Below are 21,474 nucleotides of genomic sequence, written 5' to 3'. Positions count from 1 at the left end.
GCTGCACTGTTGGAGGGTCAGCATTGAAAGAGCACTGCACTGTCGGTGGGCCAGGACTGAGTGAGTGCTGCACTGTTTCAAATGCGTTTTTATTCAAGATGCTAAACCACAGCCCGATACGCCCTCTTAGGTAGACGTTAAAGATCCCATGGTACTGTTGTGAGAAATAGCAGTTGTGTTCTCCTATTGATAATCCCTCAACTCACATCACTGAGGAAATAGATTATTTGGTTATTTCGGAATTTGGGAAATTAATGAGGTTAACAGTGTATTTGAGATGATAACAAAATAACAGAAAAGTAACAAGACTAGCAGGCGTCTAGCGATATAAGACCATAAGACCATAAGACATAGGAGTGGAAGTAAGGCCATTCGGCCCATCGAGTCCACTCCGCCATTCAATCATGGCTGATGGGCATTTCAACTCCACCTCCCAGCATTCTCCCCATAGCCCTTAATTCCTCGCGACATCAAGAATTTATCTATCTCTGCCTTGAAGCCATTTAGCGTCCCGGCCTCCACTGCACTCTGCGGCAATGAATTCCACAGGCCCACCACTCTCTGGCTGAAGAAATGTCTCCGCATTTCTGTTTTGAATTTACCCCCTCTAATTCTAAGGCTGTGCCCACGGGTCCTCGACTCCTCGCCTAACGGAAACAGTTTCTTTGCGTCCATCCTTTCTAAGCCATGTATTATCTTGTAAGTTTCTATTAGATCTCCCCTTAACCTTCTGAACTCCAATGAATACAATCCCAGGAACGCCAGCCGTTCCTCATATGCTAGACCCGCCATTCCAGGGATCATCCGTGTGAATCTCCGCTGGACACGCTCCAGTGCCAGTATGTCCTTCCTGAGATGTGGGGCCCAAAACTGGACACAGTACTCCAAATGGGGCCTAACCAGAGCCTTATAAAGGCTCAGTAGCACATCGCTGCTTTTATATTCCAACCCTCTTGAGATAAATGACAACATAGCATTCGCTTTCTTAATCACGGATTCAACCTGCATGTTTACCTTTAGGGAATCCTCGACTAGCACTCCCAGATCCCTTTGTACTTTGGCATTATGAATTTTCTCACCGTTTAGAAAGTAGTCTATGCTTGGATTCTTTTTTCCAAAGTGCAAGACCTCACATTTTCTCACGTTGAAATGCATCAGCCATTTCCTGCACCACTCTCCCAAACTGTCTAGATCCTTCTGCAGCCTCCCCACTTCCTCAGCACTACCTGCCTGACCACCTAACTTCGTATCATCAGCAAACTTCGCTAGAATGCCCCCAGTCCCTTCATCCAGATCATTAATATATATGGTGAACAGCTGCGGCCCCAACACTGAACCCTGTGGGACACCGCTGGTCACCGGCTGCCATTCCGAAAAAGAACCTTTTATCCCAACTCTCTGCCTTCTGTCAGACAGCCAATCCTCAACCCATGCCAGTAGCTCACCTCGAACACCATGGGACCTCACCTTACTCAGCAGCCTCCTGTGTGGCACCTTATCAAAGGCCTTTTGGAAATCCAGATAGACCACATCCACTGGGTTTCCCTGGTCTAACCTACTTGTCACCTCCTCAAAGAATTCTAACAGGTTCGTCAGGCACGACCTCCCCTTACTAAATCCATGTTGACTTGTTCTAATCCGACCCTGCTCTTCCAAGAAATTAGAAATCTCATCCTTAACGATCGATTCTAGAATTTTACCAACAACCGAGGTTAGGCTAATTGGCCTATAATTTTCCATCTTTTGTCTTGATCCTTTCTTGAACAAGGGGGTTACAACAGCGATCTTCCAATCGTCCGGGACTTTCCCTGACTCCAGTGATTTTTGAAAGATCTCAACCAACGCTTCCGCTATTTCTTCAGCCACCTCCCTCAGAACTCTAGGATGTAGCCCATCGGGGCCAGGAGATTTGTCAATTTTAAGACCTTTTAGCTTTTTTAGCACCATCTCTTTTGTAATGGCAACCATACTCAACTCAGCCCCCTGACCCTTTATAATTTTTGGGATATTACTAACGTCTTCCACTGTGAAGACAGACGCAAAGTACTTATTAAGTTCTCCAGCCATTTCCTCATCTCCCATCACTAGCCTTCCAGAATCAGTTTGAATTGGCCCAATGTCTACTTTGGCCTGACGTTTGTTTCTTATGTATTGAAAGAAACTTTTACTATCATTTCTTATATTACTGGCTAGCCTGCCTTCATATTTGATCCTCTCCTTCCTTATTTGTCTCTTTGTTAACCTCTGTTTGTTTTTGTAGCCTTCCCAATCTTCTGATTTCCCGGTGCTTTTGGCCACTTTATAGGATCTCTCTTTTTCTTTGATACATTTCCTGACCTCCTTTGTCAGCCATGGCTGTCTAATCCCTCCCTGGATAATCTTTCTTTTCTTGGGGATGAACCTCTGTACAGTGTCCTCAATTATGCATACAAACTCCTGCCATTTTTGCTCTACTGTCTTCCCTGCTAGGGTCTGCTTCCAGTTGATTTTCACCAGTTCCTCTCTCATGCCCTCGTAATTACCTTTATTTAACTGTAACACCATTACATCCGATTTTGCCTTCTCTCTTTCAAACTGCAGACTGAACTCAACCATATTATGATCGCTGCTTCCTAAGTGTTCCCTTACTTTAAGATCTTTAATAAAGTCTGGTTCATTACATAGCACTAGGTCCAGAATAGCCTGCTCCCTTGTGGGCTCCATGACAAGCTGTTCCAAAAAGCCATCTTGTAAGCATTCCATGAATTCCTTTTCTTTGGATCCACTGGCTACATTATTTACCCAATCCACCTGCATATTGAAGTCCCCCATGATCACTGTGACCTTGCCTTTCTGACATGCCTTTTCTATTTCCCGGTACATGTTGCGCCCCTGGTCCTGACCACTGTTAGGCGGTCTGTACATAACTCCCATTATGGTTTTTTTGCCTTTGTGGTTCCTCAATTCTACCCACACAGACTCCACATCATCCGACCCTATGTCGTTTAGTGCCATAGATTTAATTTTGCTCTTAACTAACAAGGCAACCCCACCCCCTCGGCCCACCTCCCTGTCTTTTCGATAGGTTGTATATCCTTGGATGTTTAACTGCCAGTCCTGAACCCCCTGCAGCCATGTCTCTGTGATGCCTACCACATCATAATCATTCACGATGATCTGTGCCATTAGTTCATCTACTTTGTTACAAATGCTACGAGCATTCAGGTAAAGTGCCTTAATGTTAACTTTCTTATCAGTACAGATATTGGAAGTCCTAAGATGTCCAAAGTTATCCTTCCTTTTTGTTGCATTCCTAGTCTGCCTCAAGCTTAAATCCACCTGCCTACATGTTATCCTCCTGCGTATCTTGCCATTTAACTCCCTGCTCCCTGTCGCTTTCACTTTCCCTTCCCCCCAACTCAGAAGTTTAAAGTCCTACTGACCACCCTATTTATCCTCTTCGCTAGAACACTGGTTCCAGATCGGTTCAGGTGGAGACCGTCCCAACGGTACAGATCCCCCCGGTTCCAAAACTGATGCCAATGTCCCATGAAGTGGAATCCCTCTTTCCCACACCAATCCCTTAGCCACGTGTTTACTTCCCTAATTTTCCTATCCCTATGCCAATTGGCACGTGGCTCGGGCAGTAATCCAGAGATTATGACCCTTGAGGACCTGTACTTCAATTTTCTTCCTAGTGCTTGATAGTCCCCGAACAGGTCCTCCACCCTAGCTTTACCTATGTTGTTAGTCCCAACGTGGACCACAACAACTGGATCCTCCCCCTCCCGCTCCAGTATCCTTTCAAGCCGGTCAGAGATGTCCCGCACCCTGGCACCGGGCAGGCAACACACCATGCGAGACTCCCGATCCGGCTTGCATAGGATACTATCTGTCCCCCTAATTATAGAATCCCCTATAACAACTACTTGTCTTTTTACTCCCCCCTCTTGAATGGCCTTCTGCACCATGGTACCGTGGTCAGTTGGCTCATCCTGTCCAGAGCCCCTTTCCTCATCCATACAGGGAGCAAGAGTCTCATACCTGTTGGACAAGGTCAAGGGCTGAGGCTCCTGCACTCCTGAACTCAGGTTCCCTCTGCCTGCCTCACTTACAGTCACACTCTGATGTCCCTGATCAGTTACTGAATGTGAATTACTTAATCTCCCAGGTGTGACTGCCTCCTGAAACAAAGTGTCCAGGTAACTCTCCCCCTCCCGGATGTGCCGCAGTGTTTGAAGCTCAGACTCCAGATCATCAATTCTGAGCCGGAGATCTTCCAGCAACCAACACTTGCTGCAGATGTGGTCATTGCCATTCACAAGGGGAACAGCCAGCTCCCACATCATACAGCTACAGCACATCACCTGCCCAGCCATCTCTGATTAGTTAATTAATTTATTACTTTGCATAAATTTCAGTTAAAAAAACTTGGAGACCTCTGCTATAGTCTTTTCCAACCTAGTTCTGGTTAACAAATAAGAAAAAGAGAAATAATAATGTAATAAGGCACTCACCTGCTCACCCCAATGGGTCTTATTATTAGGTTAGAGGAGGAGGGCGGGTGGGAGACACTACACGTGTAGTGTCTCGGGTTTCCTCTCCACCAGAATTTATTAACTAGGGAGGGGTAAACCTTCCCAGAAGTCCACGGGACAAACTTCCTGTTCCCTGCAAAGGTAAGTAATTTAAACTTACCACTCACCTCCCGATAGGCTCAGCCCCTGCCGGTATCCAATGGCTGGCTGCTGCAATTGAAATTGACAAATCTACTCACCAGCTGAAGTATCCCAGCTCCCGCCGAAATCCAACTGATATAATATGATGCGCCTTGCCCAGTAACAAGATTAGCAGGTATCTAGATTCATTGAGGTGCATACGACCATATGAGAAACATTGTTTACCAGGGATCAGTGGGGCTATAGAAATGATAACTTCAAACGTCAAGGAATTTGAGAGATGTCGACAGCTGAATCAACATCCATGTCAAAGAGACTGAACGGTACAACCGCTAGAACCCTCATTGCTGAAAGAGGCTAGTTCTCCATCCATTAGAGACAGGCCAGCTCCATCTACGATCCAAGCCATGGAGGCCTGTTCCAGTTAACATTTCGAGCCACAACAACTTGCAGGCATTCTCCTCTCGATACAGTTTTGTGTCTTCGCTGAACCAGGAAGAGACATTTTCCCAGACTTGGTCACTAAATTAGTATTCGGTGGTAACTATAGCTGGATTTGATCTACAGAGTTATAAAAATTGAATGTTGCTTGGGAAAAGGGTGTCTCAGTCAGTCCAGGGAATGTGAGTATATTTTGGGAACGAAAGGTAACTTCATATAAAATGGGGTGTTTGGTTATTAGTATACTTTTGTGTGATAGTGTATATTAGTCTTTTGTTGTGTGTTTTTTGTTCTTTTTACTTTAATAACTATTCTCTATTAATTGTTTGTACAACGACTGGGCTGGTTCCTCACTAGGTTGTCCAGTGTTCCTCACATTAACCCAAACAAAGTTGCACCACTCAGAACCAGTGTTTCATGCTGTTGTGCGGGGTTTAGATACACTCTCGCAGATTAATCAGCGAGGCTTTCTTAACAAGCTCTTGTCACATTGCTGGTTGTGGGAGCTGTACACAAATATTGGCCTGCTGTGTTGTCTACATTATAACAGAAAGTACCATGTGTCCTGAGATTGCGAAGTAAACGGGCAGTACGGTGGCGCAGTGGGTTAGCCCTGTTGCCTCATGCCGCCGAGGTCCCAGGTTCGATCCCGGCTCTGGGTCACTGTCCGTGTGGAGTTTGCGCATTCTCCCCATGTTTGTATGGGTTTCGCCCCCACAACCCAAAGACGTGCAGGCTGGGTGGATTGGCCATGCTAAATTGCCCCTTAATTGGAAAAAATTGATTGGGTACTCTAAATTTAAAAGGAAAAAGATTGCGAAGTACATCAGGCACGATTCAGCGCAGTCAAAACTAATTCCGCTATTGGCCACATTTAGCAGAGGGTTTATCAACAGCTGCAGAGACGAGGAACAACCCACTTTACAAATTTTCTTGGACTTGGTGAGTTACTCTCTGCTGAGGTTACACTTAGAGTGATTTCCTGCTGGTAAGCTTCAGCTACCCCCCTCCCCCACCCCAAGTGGCAAGCCCCCCCCCCGCCCCGGGGTCAGACCCCTGGCACTGCCAGCCTGGCAGAGACCCGGACAGTGACAGGGTTGCACTTCCAGGGTGCCCAAGTGACACTGCCAAGAGGTGCCCGGGTGTCGGGGAGTGCCAGGGTAGCACGCTGCCCTGTCCACGATGACCCGGGGTTTTCCAAATGCTTGGGTGATCCCCCCCCCAAATCAGGCCTCCAGGAACCTGACATCGGAATGTACGAGAGTACACTGACAGGAGCAATCAGTTTGTGTCGCAACAGTTCATTTACATTAGAGGTGGTTAGTATTGGTACAAAGGCATAACTTCCTCACACAGATGTTAATCTTGTAGGTGTTCTTTTCATAGTGGAGGGGGGGGGGGGGGTGTGAAATCACATCGAATTGACAGCACAGATACAGGCCATTCAGCCCATCTGGTTCATGCTGAGTTTATGTTCTACACGAACTTCCATCATTATGGCCACCCCATCTAACCCTAAATGGATTTTGATCTGCAGATCAAAATATGTGCTGACAAGTTATCACACATATTAAAGGTGGGTATAACCTTGCATTGTTTACTGCCCTTTCCCTTTCACTGGTTCCCACACTCAAAGCCACAACATTAATCTGGAACCAAGTGGGATTATTCCAATCTTAACCTAATGAGGAATGTATTTGGATAGAGTAGCAATTCTAACCTAGTGATATTACATTTATTTCTGTGCCAGATTTATAATGGTGCCTCACTGTGTGTTAGCCAAGTCTCATTGATTGGTAGATGAATTAATTGTGCCCCTGGCAATTGTCAATTACGCTGTGTTGCTTTTCTAAGTGAATATTAACATTGAATTTCCTCTACAGTCAGAAAAAATGCTCTTCAGTTGTCAGAGAACCATTAAGAAAGATTCACACACTGCATATTGTAACTTTAACTACTTACCCGACATTGAAAATCTGAACCCTCCTTGCCCAGGCACCCAGATGTGATGACATGGCCTCCAGAATCACCTTCTTCCATTATAGTGAAGCAGTAGCCATCCGTTCTGAGGACACAAATGGAATGTTAGTGAACCCACAGCAATCTGCATTGTGATTTCTCTATAATCTAATAGGATTGGCTGCATAGTAACCAGGGTATTTCATTTCATAGAATTTACAGTGCAGAAGGAGGCCATTCGGCCCATCGAGTCTGCACCGGCTCCTGGAAAGAGCACCCTACCCAAGGTCAACACCTCCACCCAAAACCCATAACCCAGTAACCCCACCCAACGCTAAGGGCATTTTGGTCACTAAGGGCAATTTAGCCTGGCCAATCCACCTAACCCGCACATCTTTGGACTGTGGGAGGAAACCGGAGCACCCGGAGGAAACCCACGCACACACGGGGAGGATGTGCAGACTCCGCACAGACAGTGACCCAGCTGGGAATCGAACCTGGGACCCTGGAGCTGTGAAACAATTGCGCTATCCACAATGCTACCGTGCTGCCCCAAATAGACATCAAATACCCAAATCATTCCTGCATTGAAACCAGAGACCTTTGGAGCACAGGAAGACCTGTACTTGGTTCATTCTGTCCTCGATTAACCCCATGCGATACAAATGCCTATGGCGCGGGGGAATCTCATTGACAATTCTCACAGGGTTTGACAGGGTAGATATTGAGAGGCCGTTTCCCCTTGGATAGAGAGCTTGGAACCTGGGATCATGATCAGGATTTAGTGCCCGGCCACAGCGTTTCTCTCCCCCGATGGCGATCCATTTAAATCTCCATTCATTTTGGCGGGAACTTTAAAGACTGGGATGAGGAGAAATCTCATCAGTCGGAGGGAACCTTTCAAATGATCTACGCTTAGAGCACTGTGATTACTCTGTCGTCGAGTGTATTCCAAACAGAGATCAATAGGTCTTTGGATATGAATGGAATGAGAAGGCGTGGGATTAGGGTGGGAAAGTGAATTTGAAGTATAAATTCAATCATGGCCTCATTGAATGCTCGAGGGGCTGAACGGCTTCTGATCAATTACTTCTGTTTCTCAGACTCTGCAGACTAATCTCATTGCTCCATTCTCTTTATTCATTGTTTCTGCCCTCATCATTTAGCCAACTTTTCTCCAACTGTACTTTTGCCCTGATCATACTATGATAGTTGTTACAAGGGGGCATAACTATAAGATTCAGGGTGGGAGATGTAGGAAGGATGTCCGAGGTAGGTTCTTTACTCAGAGAGTGGTTAGGGTGTGGATTGGACTGCCTGCTGTGATAGTGGAGTCGGACACTTTAGGAACTTTCAAGCAGTTATTGGATAGGCACATGGAGCACACCACAATGACAGGGAGTGGGATAGCTTGATCTTGGTTTCGGACAAAGCTCGGCACAACATCGAGGGCCGAAGGGCCTGTTCTGTGCTGTACTGTTCTATGTTCTATAACCTAGCAAGGTATGAGTGAGACCACACTTGAATAACCGTACATAGTTTGGGACCCTTATTTAGGAAAATATATATTATCATTGGAGGCAGTCCAGAAGATGTTTCCTTGGATGATGCCAGGGACTTTCATTTGAGGAAAGACTGGACGGGTTGGGTCTGGGCGTCTTGGAGTTCAGAAGAATGAGAGGTGATTATGAATGAAACATATAAGATTATTTGGGGGTTTGGACAGGACAAATGTTGGGATGATGTTTCCATTCATGGGAGAGTGTAAGATCAGAGGGCATAGTTGCAGAATAAAGGGGTGCTCATTTGAGACAGAATTGAGGAAGAATTTCTTCTCTCAAAGAGTGGTGAATCTTTGGAATTCTTTACCCCAGAAAGCTGGGGTGAGTCCGGGCCCTTGAACACTTTCAAGACTTAAATCGATAGGTTTTTAATCAATCTGCGAATTAAGGGTTGCAAAGAGAAGGCAGGAAAATGGACTTGATGAGTGATCGGTCAACCATGATCTTATTAAATAGCAGATCAGGGTTGAAGGGCAGAATGGCCTATTCCTGTTCTTATTTCTTATTGTTTTGAGATCTTTTGAAACAAAGCATATTAAATCTCCTCTTGGACATCTGTGTTTCGGTGGGTATATTTCCTATCTCTTTAAATTTTCTCATAACTATAGTTTCTCATTGTTCCTGACATCATTGAATCTACATAGTACTCCCTCTGATTATAATTCCCTCTCTATAACGAGGCACCCAGAATTCCAAGGCTGGGGTCACAGGATCCATTGGCCAAGGTTTTTACAGATGAACAACAAATTGCTGGCCACTAAGGCGAACAAGTGGGATCATTTTATCTTCATTCTTTATTAACATTCTACAGGCTTGGTGCAATTTCCCTTGGAGGCATTACCGTCTTCAAGAACAGCCCATTGAATTTATTCCTTATAAAATGCAAACTCTTCGCTCTCTTAAAGTGCTGGCTCAGGCAGAGGCTGTGGATCCACACACATCAATCCCCCTGCTATCTTGCACAAGGGGCCGAATGGGCTCCTCCTGCTTCTTACGATCACTGGCTGATAGTTCATAGGAAATAGAGCATCTGTAGAGTTTATATTAGCCAAGTTCAAAGCTAAAGCAGGAACCAAGGCACCGCACATGTTAACTTACTTGCATGTGTTGTTAACTGACTCTTCAGGGCAGTGATGGTGACAGTGACACCACAGATCCCTCTGAGGAGGCGGAGATATGGTGCTGTCCACATATCCCTTCTTGTTGTCTATGCTCAGCTTCCCCGTGCTTCGCAGCATCATGTTGTCAAGGCGGTTACCTGGAAATAGAGTTGAAGTCATTAGGCCGGTCAAACAATGCGGGCAGAGATCAGCACAGTTAAAGATACTAATTCAGAAAAAGCTGAGGCTCTCGTCCATAGATCTGAAGAATATCTTACTGTCGCAGATTTGAGAACAGAAATACTTGCATCGCAGGCTCAGAGGGCGTCATCAAAGCCACACTGCCTGGGCCATAAACACTGGGATTCCCTCCCTAAACCTGTCCATCTCTCTGCCTCACCTCCCTGCTTTAAGACACTTCTTAAACCCTACCTTTTTTGACCAGCCATTGGTTCACTCCACCCTAATATCTCCATGTGTGGCTCGATGTGTATGATGCCCCTGTGAAGCCCCTTGCAATGTTTCATTACATGGAAGGTGCCGTCGAAACAAAAGTTGCTATTGTTTAGCCACCGAGTCACTGAGAGCCACACCGTTTGAGATCTTTTGCATTTAGATTGTTGTGTGTCTCCAACGTGCTGGTATAGAATCTATGAAAACTAAATATTAGCCATAACGTAACATCACAAATAAAGAGGTTGGTCACACATCAATGGAAATCGGGTACATTCAACACCCAATGAAAGGACACAAGAGACTTGCAGCCATGCTCTTCAAGCAGTTATCAAAACTGTCAATTTTAAAGAAAAAAAATGGATATTAGGGAGATCCACAAGAACCCACCTCTGTTCATCAAAACCTTTGTTCTGAGAGAATCTTAAAAAGACAGATCTATTCAGTTTAGATTGAGGAGTGACTTTACAGAGGGATATAATGTAGTTGAAGCACCAATTTATTTGTGTTCCTATTGAAAGACTGGGGAAAGACCAGGGGTCAGGTGTAAAAGTTATGCAAGTGAAGAAGCAGGTTAGGTGGTTCTCCTTTTCCCCTGTGGCTATTAGGCCATCTGAATGAGTTACTGGTTCAGTGAATGGTGATTGTGCAAAGTCTCGGAAAGAAGGAGCTAGCTGGACTAGATCCTGGCAGCGGTGAAGACCATGGGCCTGATTTTTAAAAGAAGTCCCGTTACGGGCGGGTTTCATGACCCCGCTATCGATTCTGTTAATTTTTTTCGGGCCTTGGCAGGGAATGCACCGTCAAGGCCACACTTACCTTCCATTTCCTGCACTGGGGAGCTCGCTCAATCCCCTAAAGCGACCCCGGACCCCCTCAACTTACCTGTTGGAGGGTCCTCAATCCCCCCCCCCCCCCCCCCCCCCCCCACACCCCACCTCATAAGGACCCTGCCCGCCCAGGCCCGATCCCCTCACTGCCAGCCTGATACCCTGGCACTGCTCCTACCAGTTTGGCAGTGCCACCCAAACACCCTGGCAATGCAAGCTTGGCACCCAGGTAGCTCTGCCTGGTGCCCGGATGACATCACCAGGGTGCTAGGCTGGCAGTGCCAAGATGCCCTGGTGGCATCAGCAGTGCCAGGGTGCCACCCTGCCCAGAGGCCTCCAATCACATGTGAGAACCCCCCCCCCCCCACCAAGTGCTGTTCTGCCTGGTCCCTGTTTACGGAGACCAGTGCTGAACAGTGCCCAGCTCGAATCTCTTCGATGAGGGGATTTGATCGCGGCTGCTGGTTAGATCCAGCGAGTGCCTAACTGCACACTTCAATATGGAAAGTTCGGGCCCACCCATTGTGGGCGAGATCCAGGTTGTGCCGTCTCGTGAGATTTACCGGCTGCACCGTGTCCCGAGTCGAGGGTGACGGGCTTCATGTCTCCTAAAAGCTAAACGAGCTGTCAGTATGGTCGGTTGTGGGCTTCTGGGACAGTTTCCAACCTCCTCGGGCATCAGATAGGCATTTGCCAGATTTAGATTTTCTCATAATTGGGCATGGTTCTTAATCTTGTGTTTCGTGCTTCTCTCGAATTGCCGTCTTGTGTGGGACAAGGCTTGATAGACCTTTCACCACCTTTCCTGTTAGCATCTTCATCCGGGTACAGAGTGAGTTTGTGGTGAAAGCTGCCCCCAGTCTATGCTCGAACCGAGCCACATCACACCGCACATTGAGCGTGTGATGACATCCTCAGGCTCAACACTGAATACATGGTGAGATCAGGTGACCGCTTTGCGCTCTTGTGTATCACATGGTCGGAACTCCGAGCTGGCTAGCAATCAGTTTGAACTCAGACCTATGCGCAATGTTTTGCTAATTGATATTAAGCATTATCATGTACAAGGTCACTGCAGCACTGGGGGAAGGTCAAATTGCCCAACAGTGTCTGTTGCAGTAACACCTGTTTCCCGGTGCCAATTGCTGTAGATTCCAAAGGAAATATTCCAGGAACTGCGTCTATTCATAACCCTTGACTCTTCCCTGCAGAAGAACACCCACAACAACACTGTCCTGTCCTTTCCTCCGACATCTCCTTCCTGAAGTTGCCCTCTACTTTCTCAAATGGTGTTCCACAAGATGCCAATTACCCTCTGGCATTCTCCCCAGAGGACAGCCATCCCTTATTGCCAATCTAGACGAGGAGGCTGGAACTTTATGAATCTGTACTTCCCAAACCATAACTTTCCATTTAATAAAAGGAATGGAAGTGAAATCCAAGCACTGACGAGGGGGGACAATGGAAATTCCTGGGCTGAGTCCTTGCCTGGTGTCCAGAATATTAAAAATAATCCACGTCATTTGCGGGCGTGAATTGACTACATGACAATAGTAGCGACACTTCGAATCTGATTGATTGGCTCCGAGACCTGGCGGTAGAAGTGAAGACTCTCCCATTCTGGCACCTGGTCATGGAGCAATCTCAGGCCAGTCGGCCAATTCATGAGCAGCGGGGGGGCATGGCTTTTAGTGGTTAACAAGGGTACGATTCTCCCAAAAAATGACAATGGGGTGGATTCTCCGCTGGCGGGATTCTCCATTACGCTGGGAATTTCACGATGGTGTGGGGTTGCCCACAATGGGAAACCCCATTGGTCAGCTGGCGAGACGGAGAGTCCCAAACTGTGTCATTTTGGGCGAGCTTGGCGGGGTGTTTTCCACCGGCGTTTTGGGGGAGATTCAAATCTACATTTACCCACAACTAGGGCGCAATTTAATGGAAATGTTTCGAAGTATGGTAGCGAGCAGGAACTGCCGCTCAAACCTGGCGAGGCCATCACCGATATCAAAGGTTAATTGGACCACTTAACGAGGCCCCATGGGTCGCACACCTCAAATGATGGACCGCGCTCGCCATCACCCCGCTAACAAGAGAGAACAGCAGTTAAACCGATCATGCAGAGCAAATCCCACACAACTCCCAGCCATGCCACCGAGGAGGCCAGCCCCACGATTCGGGAATGCCGACCTGGCCAGATTGTTGGATGCAGTCGAGATCAGATGGGATACCCTGTTCCATAGAATCTACAGTGCAGAAGGAGGCCATTCGGCCCATCGAGTCTGCACCGGCTCCTGGAAAGAGCACACGACCTAAGGTCAACACCTCCACCCTATCCCCATAACCCAGTAACCCCACCCAACACTAATGGCAATTTTGGACACTAAGGACAATTTATCATGGCCAATCCACCTAACCTGCACATCTTTGGACTGTGGGAGGAAACCGGAGCACCCGGAAGAAACCCACGCAGACACGGGATGTGCAGACTCCGCACAGACAGTGACCCAAGCCGGAATAGAACATGGGACCCTGGAGCTGTGAAGCAACATTGCTAACCACTGCGCTATTGTTGGAACTAACAATTCTATGGACACGTGCTTGTAGGATTAGAATAGCGGTTTTAATATATTCACAACAGAGCCAGCCTGTTAGCCATTGAACTTTCGGTGAACTGGCAGGCTGACCATGTGGCACTGATCTTTATACAGCAGGTCCAGGGGGAGGAGTCCTGGGCGGAGCCAAGGGAGAAGCCCAGTACAATTCTCGAGCATTCCCAGAGCTACTCCCCCGGTGGTCAGGTAGTGCAACTGCACTTACAATATAGACACATGTATATACAGATTATAATCCGGTGTGAATCACATTCACCACAGCTACCGTGCTGCCCGCGGGGTGCGGAGGGTCAGTCACAGGGCAGCCAGTGCCACCTGGGAGGAAGTGGCCACAGCCGTCGACTCGGGGTGGGTCGCCAGGTGGATCGACACCCAGTGCCGTAAGAAGATCAACAAACTCCATCCGGCTGTGCGGATGGGTTAGCACTTGCACTGCCCTACATCCCCTCCCCCCAAGAGCATGCCTGGCACTGCTCCTGCCCCCGCCCAGCAGTTACCCTGCCCCAGCCCACACATGTTCAGCAGTGCCTCCCATGACAGCCCCCCATCTCCATTCCCCATACTTTCCATCACCCCCCCAAAAGCCCCATTCGCTCCCCCCCCCACCCGCGCAGGCCCTCTCCCACCCTTGCGATGAACGATGCGTGTAGCTCACGATGTCCCCTCTGTGTTCCCACAGGAGAAGTTGGCCCACAACAGATGGGAGGGAGCCCAGAAGGGCGGCAGGGCACAGGACATCAGAGTCATTACCCTTTTTGGCAATGCCAAGGTGATAATGCCAAGGTGCCAGTCTGGCAGTGCCAAGGTGCCCATGTGCCAGGGTGAGAGTCAGGGCGACCATCGCGTCTCTGACCACCAAGGCCCTCCATTGGCCCAGGCGATACCCCCGCCGTGCCGTTCCTTACTAAACAGCGCCCGGCTGGGATCTCGCTGGGAAGGCCGTTAGATGCCGAGAGCCGGTTAGATTTGGCATCAGCACAGTTTACCAGGTCCTTAATCCCACTTGGCCGTGCGAGACTGGGTCTCACTCACAATGGGGTCTGGTTAGATCCCGTGAGGTGTAATGGCTGCCGTGAAATCCGAGGGAGGCCTCATCTACTCGCCGCATCCCATTCTGATTCTGGCCGGACGCCGCCGGTAGAGGGCGCCCTGGTCATTTTTTGGGGGCTTTGAGAGTTTCTCACCAGTCAAACCCACACTTAGAACCTTTTTCAGCAGTGGGAAACTAAACTCGCCAGCCAGACCGGCTCCTCAGCGATCGGGCCGCCATTTTGAAAGGGTGCCCCGATCTCGGAGCTTGATAGTCCTCCCGCCTACAGACTCCGCAAACATGGGCATCATCGCACCCCCTCCACCACCCACGTTAGCACACCCCGCTATAGGGTCGCTGTGGGGCCCCTCGCCTTTCGGGCTCCCCTTTTCGGGAACCCCGCTCACCCTCCCATTTACTCTCATGACACTGCTTCATTCCCTCCCACTGCACCCATCCCCCCAATAACCCCCATTCACCCCCTTCCGTCTCATGGGCATGGGCATGGCACTGCTAACTTGGCATCCATGCTGTGCCAGGGTGCCCGGCTGTCCTGCCCCGTCCTGACCAACCGGGCTCCCATGGCCTCCAGGACCCCCGGAGTGGCCATCACGCCTCGTCTCCACTTGTGCAGACCAGTACTGATCACCGCCCGGTGAGCCCTCGTCCGTGCTGCCATAGACTCCCGAGAGATGGGGGCCTCAAACAGGCCATGCATATTTAAATGAGCCTTATTTAAAATGATCCAGATCTCGCTGGACGCCGCGGGTCGGGTGCTGGGCCTGTGGTTTTATACCTGGTGCAAAGCCTGTTTTGGGCCTCTCTCGCTGCGTTCCCGACACAATGGGATCAGGGCCGGGTCTTCAACTGACACGGAATGAAGGGCTTGTGGTCCTGATCTAAAAGGAGTCCTGCAACCCACCCAACACCCAACAGCCTGCGACAGTGGAAACCTGCCTGTGGACGTGGCAGAAGCAAAATCCCAGTCACCCCATGGTTTCGTGACAACTCCCCTCATATCTTCCTCCAGGCAAGTGGTCCTTTTCCCCTGGGACAGAAAGGAGAGGTCTCCCCACCTAACCACGCAAACCGAGATAGAGGTTGCAGAGGGTCTCCACAGACCGTAGACACTGAAGCAACGGTACACAAACAATTAGGCATGGTGTTTGCTCCAGCAGAGCCGCTAACAGCATTCTCCTGCCTTCCCCACCGAAGCAAAGGGCCCAGAGCGCTAGAGAGCGCTCGTGGCTGGTGGCAGTGCCCTGATCACCCTGATTCCTCTGGATGAGGTGGCCGTGAAGCTGGCAGGGTCAGGGGGGTCACTCCATTGCAGACGGTGAGGCCAGGTTGCAGTCACATGACCGGTCACATGGGACCCCTCAGGTGGGTGTGAGGGGTGGGTTCCTGTGTACTCCACTGTACAGATATGGACGCGAGATGCAGTCGAATCTGTGGGCTCCTGATCGGCGGGGCAAGAAGTACTGATCATTCCGTTCTCTCTTGCAGGTCAACCACGGGAACAGAGAGCTGCCGTCTCTGGGGGAAATCTGTCCACCTCTGGGTCAGAGGCTGCAGCATCAGATTATTCAGTCGCAAACTCCACCGGTGCAGAATCTGTCACCTCATGAGTAGAGTCACACCCTGGTACCGACACCAGGGGTGGGCTTGGCCAGATGCCCAAGGCTTTGACGTATAAGGGGCTTGGACATTTAGGGGCGTGTGGGCAGTGAGGCCCATGCTGAGCCCCAAGCTGTTGACGAATCTCTGGAGTCCTCTGAAAGGCAGATATGCTGGCTGTCCAGATTGCGATGTGTGAAGAACTGACAGAGATTCCAGAGGATATCTGCGTGCTGCCTCAGGCAGTGGAGGAAGCCTTGAATGCTTCAACCTTCATGGAGAGCCAGGTCCAGCAGTCAGGTCAGCGGATGTTGGAAATGTGCGCACAGAGCTACGTGCCGTCACCTTGTCCCTCAGCTCAAGGGAGCAGTGGCAGGGTGAGAGGGAGAGGGGCTTCTTGCAGACTCCGCCAGGCCCTAGTCCTTCTCAGGTCAGCAGGAAAGTACAAGTACCTTGTGAGATAGGAGGAGTGGCTTCTACACCTGGGGGCTCCACTCAGGACAGAGTGAACCCTCAGCCCCTCTTCCAGTGACACAAGCGCTTCAAATTACTGCAACTGCAGAGATGGCTCCTGCACCTGTGCGGTAGTCTCTGAGCATGCTGGGATACTGGCATGCCTCAGGCAGCCAAGGTCATCCCAAGCCAGGAGGCACCAAGGTCAGCAGCCTCCCTCCCCTCCAGCTGGCAGTAAAGAAGGGAGCAATTAGGGATGGACAGTAAATGATGGCCTTGACAACTTTGCTCACATCTGCCAATGATTAAATAATTCTAGTGAAGACTTTCAAGTAGATAATTAACACCTGTCCTTCGTTATCTCACAATAATTTCACATCCGCATGCAAAATACTAAAGCAACGTTAATATTTTATTCATCAAACTAAAAACCAAAGTACAAGTTTTTAGCCTCAAGGTGCAAAGCAAGTTTGAAATAATTATTTACATAAAGTTGATGAGGATCGTTTATAAAAACAGGCGGGAATATTTTTTATAAGGTCAGTGAAAGAGAAATAGGCTTTGCTATGTACGTTTTGTTTTATTTGTTGATTAGTGAATGAACGTTTTCTCCCACTCAGTAATCAGACTGAGACACTAATAGAGGTAAGGGAACACTGGCTGGTTGAAAGTTGGACAGAAGACGAGCAAAGCAGCAATTACTGGACTGAAATATTCCGTGTACTATTTGGCTCACATCCAATCCCAGCTCTGGTCTGTCCATGAAAGGTTTCACCAATCAATACTGAGAATAAGATTTTTAGCAGGAGCTGGAGTATTATGTTTAAGTCAAACTCCGAAAGTGAATGCTTGGAGCACATTTCATTTATTTGATGAACTGTTCTACAAATCGATTCATCAGGTTAACAGACTGCTCGGGATTTGGCAACGCTGTTATGTCTGCTGACCTGCTCTAGCCTCACACTTCACCGTCAGCCATGGATCAGAATGTTGGAGACTCGAGCCCCACTCCCAGGATCCGAGCACACCATCCAAAATGTTACTCCCGGGCCGCATTGAAGGAATCGCTGGCTCTCTGGGATGTAACGTTAAACTAAATCCCAATCTACCCTCTCGGCTGAATGTAAAAGATCCCACTAGACTGTTTCAAAGAAGACCTCTCCCCTCGTTTCCGGGCCAATATTCCATCCTCAGCGAACATTACAAAAATATTATACATCAGAAACTAAATCGCATTGTGGCTTACGGGACCTTGCTGTACTCAAACTGGCAGCTTAATTCCCTGTATTAGAAGTGACATGGGGCGCGATTGAACGGCCATGCTGCATCTGAAAAGCAACGCGCTGCGGCGCAACGTGGCCAATAGAAGATGGGAAGAAGGTGGGCGACCCCGTTTCCGGGATCTACCCAGCTCTCAACACTCGTGAGATCTAAAGTGATCCCATTGTGGGCTGGATTAATTTTTGGCAAATCTGCATATTAGAGCGAGACAGCCAGTCTCTTTCATCTGCAGTTTCCCGAGGTAACCCAGGCGTTGGGATCTATCCCCTTCGACTCGGGGACCTCGGGCGAGTGCCGTTCACTGCTGGCTCCACAAACGGGTACCAGATGCAACGGCCTTCATGGGTGTCTCCCAGGGGATCGGAGGTCCCCAGGTGCCTGCCCTACAGGCAGGGTGGTACCCTGGGACTGCTTGTTGCCATCGGGGCAACCTGGCAGTGCCAGCCTGGAACCCTGGCAGTGCCACCTGGGTGCTAACCTGGCACTGTCAATGTGCCCAGGGGGCACTGCCAGCTGGCAGGGACAATGCCAGGGTGCCCTGCTGGCATTTTCACATGGTTGCGATTGGGCCAGGGGTGCCCTGTGAGGTTGTTAGGGGACCAGGGACCACAGACCACCTCACAGTGAGTTGGGCTGAGGGGGGGGGGGAAGTCACGTCGGGGAATCCAGAGATCGGGAAGCCATTTGTAAATGGCATCCTGATCCCTCACTACACTGGGTAGAGCGACTCAGCCCCAACGGGACTATGTGCAGTCTCGGCCGTGCTTTCTCGCTGAGGAGCCGAGTGCCGTTCGATAGTATTGTGTTTCTCGGTGTTGTGAGGGCCAAGAAACACGTGACTAAACACGCTCACTATGGGTAAATCACGCCCTATATTTCAGAAGATACTGCATTGAATGTAACATGTTCTGTAACATGTAATGGAGTTCCAGCGAGCGGAGCTCTTCAGCACAAAAAATGAGGCTGTTTGCGGGCTCGGTCGTGCGTTCCCCGCTGAGGCCCCTTATCAAAGGCGAATGGCGTTTTATAGCCTTGTGTTTCTCGGCACTGCGAGCGCTGGGAAACACGTGGCTGAAGGTGTTCGCTGCGTGACTTGTTTCCCATTTCGTAAAATTGCGCCCAGGACCTCCCAAACCCGTGACCTTGTCAAAGGAGGGACTTGTATTCATTCTCACACCTTTCACAACCACAGGCATCCCAAAGCACTTTACAACCAATGAGGTGTAGCCCAACTTGTAATGTTGGACACATGGTAGCACAGCAAGCTCCCACAATCAGTGATGTGATAATAACCTGATAATCTGTTTCGTGATGTCGAACTCTCTTTTGAAATAATGCCATCAAATCTTTTGCAGCCACCTGAGGGGATGGGCTCACTGCATTGCAGTGTGAATTCATGATTTTCGTATTCATGTTTCTGGAGGAGGAGTTGAACCTACAACCTTCTGACTCAGAAGCAGAAACGCAGACAGCTGGGTCACAGCTGACAATTAGGGCAGGACTGAAATTTCCGCCCGTGGTCAGCAGACTGTTGGCTTGTCCATCATACATACCAGACGGTTCAGGCCTTCGAAGTTCAATGAAAGAAAGAACATCGGAATTGGAATAGGCCATTTAGCCGGGTGAGTCTGCTCGGCCGTTCAATATGGTCGTGGCTGGTTGGAGACGAAAATACATTTTTAGCCTTGATGGTATTCAATGGCGGAGCAGGCTCAATGGGCAGGATGGCCTACTCCTGTTCCTCGATACATGGACAGTAAGAAGTCTTACAACACCAGGTTAAAGTCCAACAGGTTTGTTTCAAACACTAGCTTTCGGAGCACTGCTCCTTCCTCAGGTGAATGGTGTTGTCAGGTGAACCTGGTGTTGTAAGACTTCTTACTGTGCTCACCCCAGTCCAACGCCGGTATCTCCACATCATCGATATATGGAAACTGCACCACTTGGAAAATTCCCAACAAGTCACATCCTGACTTGGGAGGAGTTTAATGACCGCGCTCGTCGTCAACCAGGGGTTGGTTTAGCTCACTGGGTTAAATCGCTGGCTTTTAAAGCAGACCAAGCAGGCCAGCAGCACGGTTTAATTCTCGTACCAGCCTCCCCGGACAGGCGCCGGAATGTGGCGACTAGGGGCTTTTCACAGTAACTTCATTGAAACCTACTTGTGACAATAAGCGATTTTCTTTTTTTTTTTCATTTCTATGGTGGGAGTTTTTGGTCCTGTGGAAGACAGTGGATTTTTGAATGGTTCGCCGCTGTGTCCAGCCTCCCGCCTCCCCCCCCCCCCCCCCCCCCCACCCCCATCACCGCTGTACAGTGAAGTCGCCATTTCTTAAATTTATTTGAAAACACTGTCAGCACACCTCATCAGTAAGTGTGAGTTTTTAAACTTGCAGCTGCAAGATAGACAAGAACTAATCCTTACTACCTTGGTGAAATTGATTGTGATATTGCCAAGAAATGAAGCATTCACCGAAATCTCAGCACTAGCCTTTAAATAAAAATCCCAAGCTCTCAATGCTGTAGATACCGGTACAGCTGGTTGCTCAGTATAATGTTTGCACTCTATTTACTGGCGTGAATTATCACTCCATTGAACTGCAAATACGTCATCCACTCCTGGGAAATAAATCCCATCTATCTAAAGCCTCCCCAGTGGATCACACATCTGTGAAAAGGAAATGATAATTCAAATCCAAACTGCTCAGTAGGATTACACTGGAGTTTCCAGAACTGTGACAAAAGCACAGTTGTATTTTTGTATTTTAACTCGGGGCCAGTTTGCTTAATCCTGGCCGTTTTCCATTTGATTCTATTCTTCTCGGGAGGCTGGGTTCCCGTGGGAGAAATGTGGGACGGCGACAGTCCCATACCTCAAAGGTTCCCAGCCAAACCCTCATCCATGCACCTCACCACACCACCATCCCACACGCCTCAACCCCTACACTTCTCCACCCCATCGCACTGCTCAACCACAAAGTAAACGTATCAGTCAAAGTGGTTTCAGACACATACAGCATCTTATAGAACAGAAAGAGGCCATTTAGCCCATCTTGTCTATGCCAGGCGGGTCTTTGAAAGAGTTTTCCAATTAATACCACTTTCACCACCCTCTTCCCCATGCCCTGCAATTATTTCTCCAAATTTCCTTTGGACGTTGCCATGGGTGGCACGGTAGCACAGTGGTTAGCACTGTGGCTTCACAGCGCCAGGGTCCCAGGTTCGATTCCCGGCTTGGGTCACTGTCTGTGCGGAACCTGCACATTCTCCCCGTGTCTGCGTGGTTTTCCTCCGGGTGCTCTGGTTTCCTCCTGCAAGTCCTGAAAGACATGCTTGTTAGGTGAATTGGACATTCTGAATTCTCCCTCAGTGTACCCGAACAGGCGCCGGAGTGTGGCGACTAGGGGCTTTTCACAGTAACTTCATTGCAGTGTTAATGTAAGTCTACTTGTGACAATAAAGATTATTATTATTA

The 21,474-nt window shown here is 48.9% G+C and overlaps 1 protein-coding gene across 4 annotated transcripts in view; it reads right to left on the bottom strand.

The window, feature by feature from the left end:
- Positions 1 to 21,474, bottom strand: part of bmpr1ba (bone morphogenetic protein receptor, type IBa) — a 536,867-nt gene that overhangs the window by 46,368 nt on the left and 469,025 nt on the right. For all 4 annotated transcript variants that reach the window (XM_038792771.1, XM_038792773.1, XM_038792774.1 and 1 more), the window contains 2 exons: positions 9,719 to 9,878; positions 7,062 to 7,164 (listed from right to left, as the gene is read on the bottom strand). In XM_038792771.1, the coding sequence (XP_038648699.1) occupies positions 7,062 to 7,164; positions 9,719 to 9,878 (263 nt within the window). The remainder of the gene's footprint in view (positions 1 to 7,061; positions 7,165 to 9,718; positions 9,879 to 21,474) is intronic.

This window comes from Scyliorhinus canicula, chromosome 3, assembly GCF_902713615.1.
Source record: "Scyliorhinus canicula chromosome 3, sScyCan1.1, whole genome shotgun sequence".
NCBI lineage: Eukaryota > Metazoa > Chordata > Chondrichthyes > Carcharhiniformes > Scyliorhinidae > Scyliorhinus > Scyliorhinus canicula.
The sequence above is the reverse complement of the archived record's forward strand: the minus strand, read 5'-3'. Positions and strand labels throughout refer to the sequence as shown.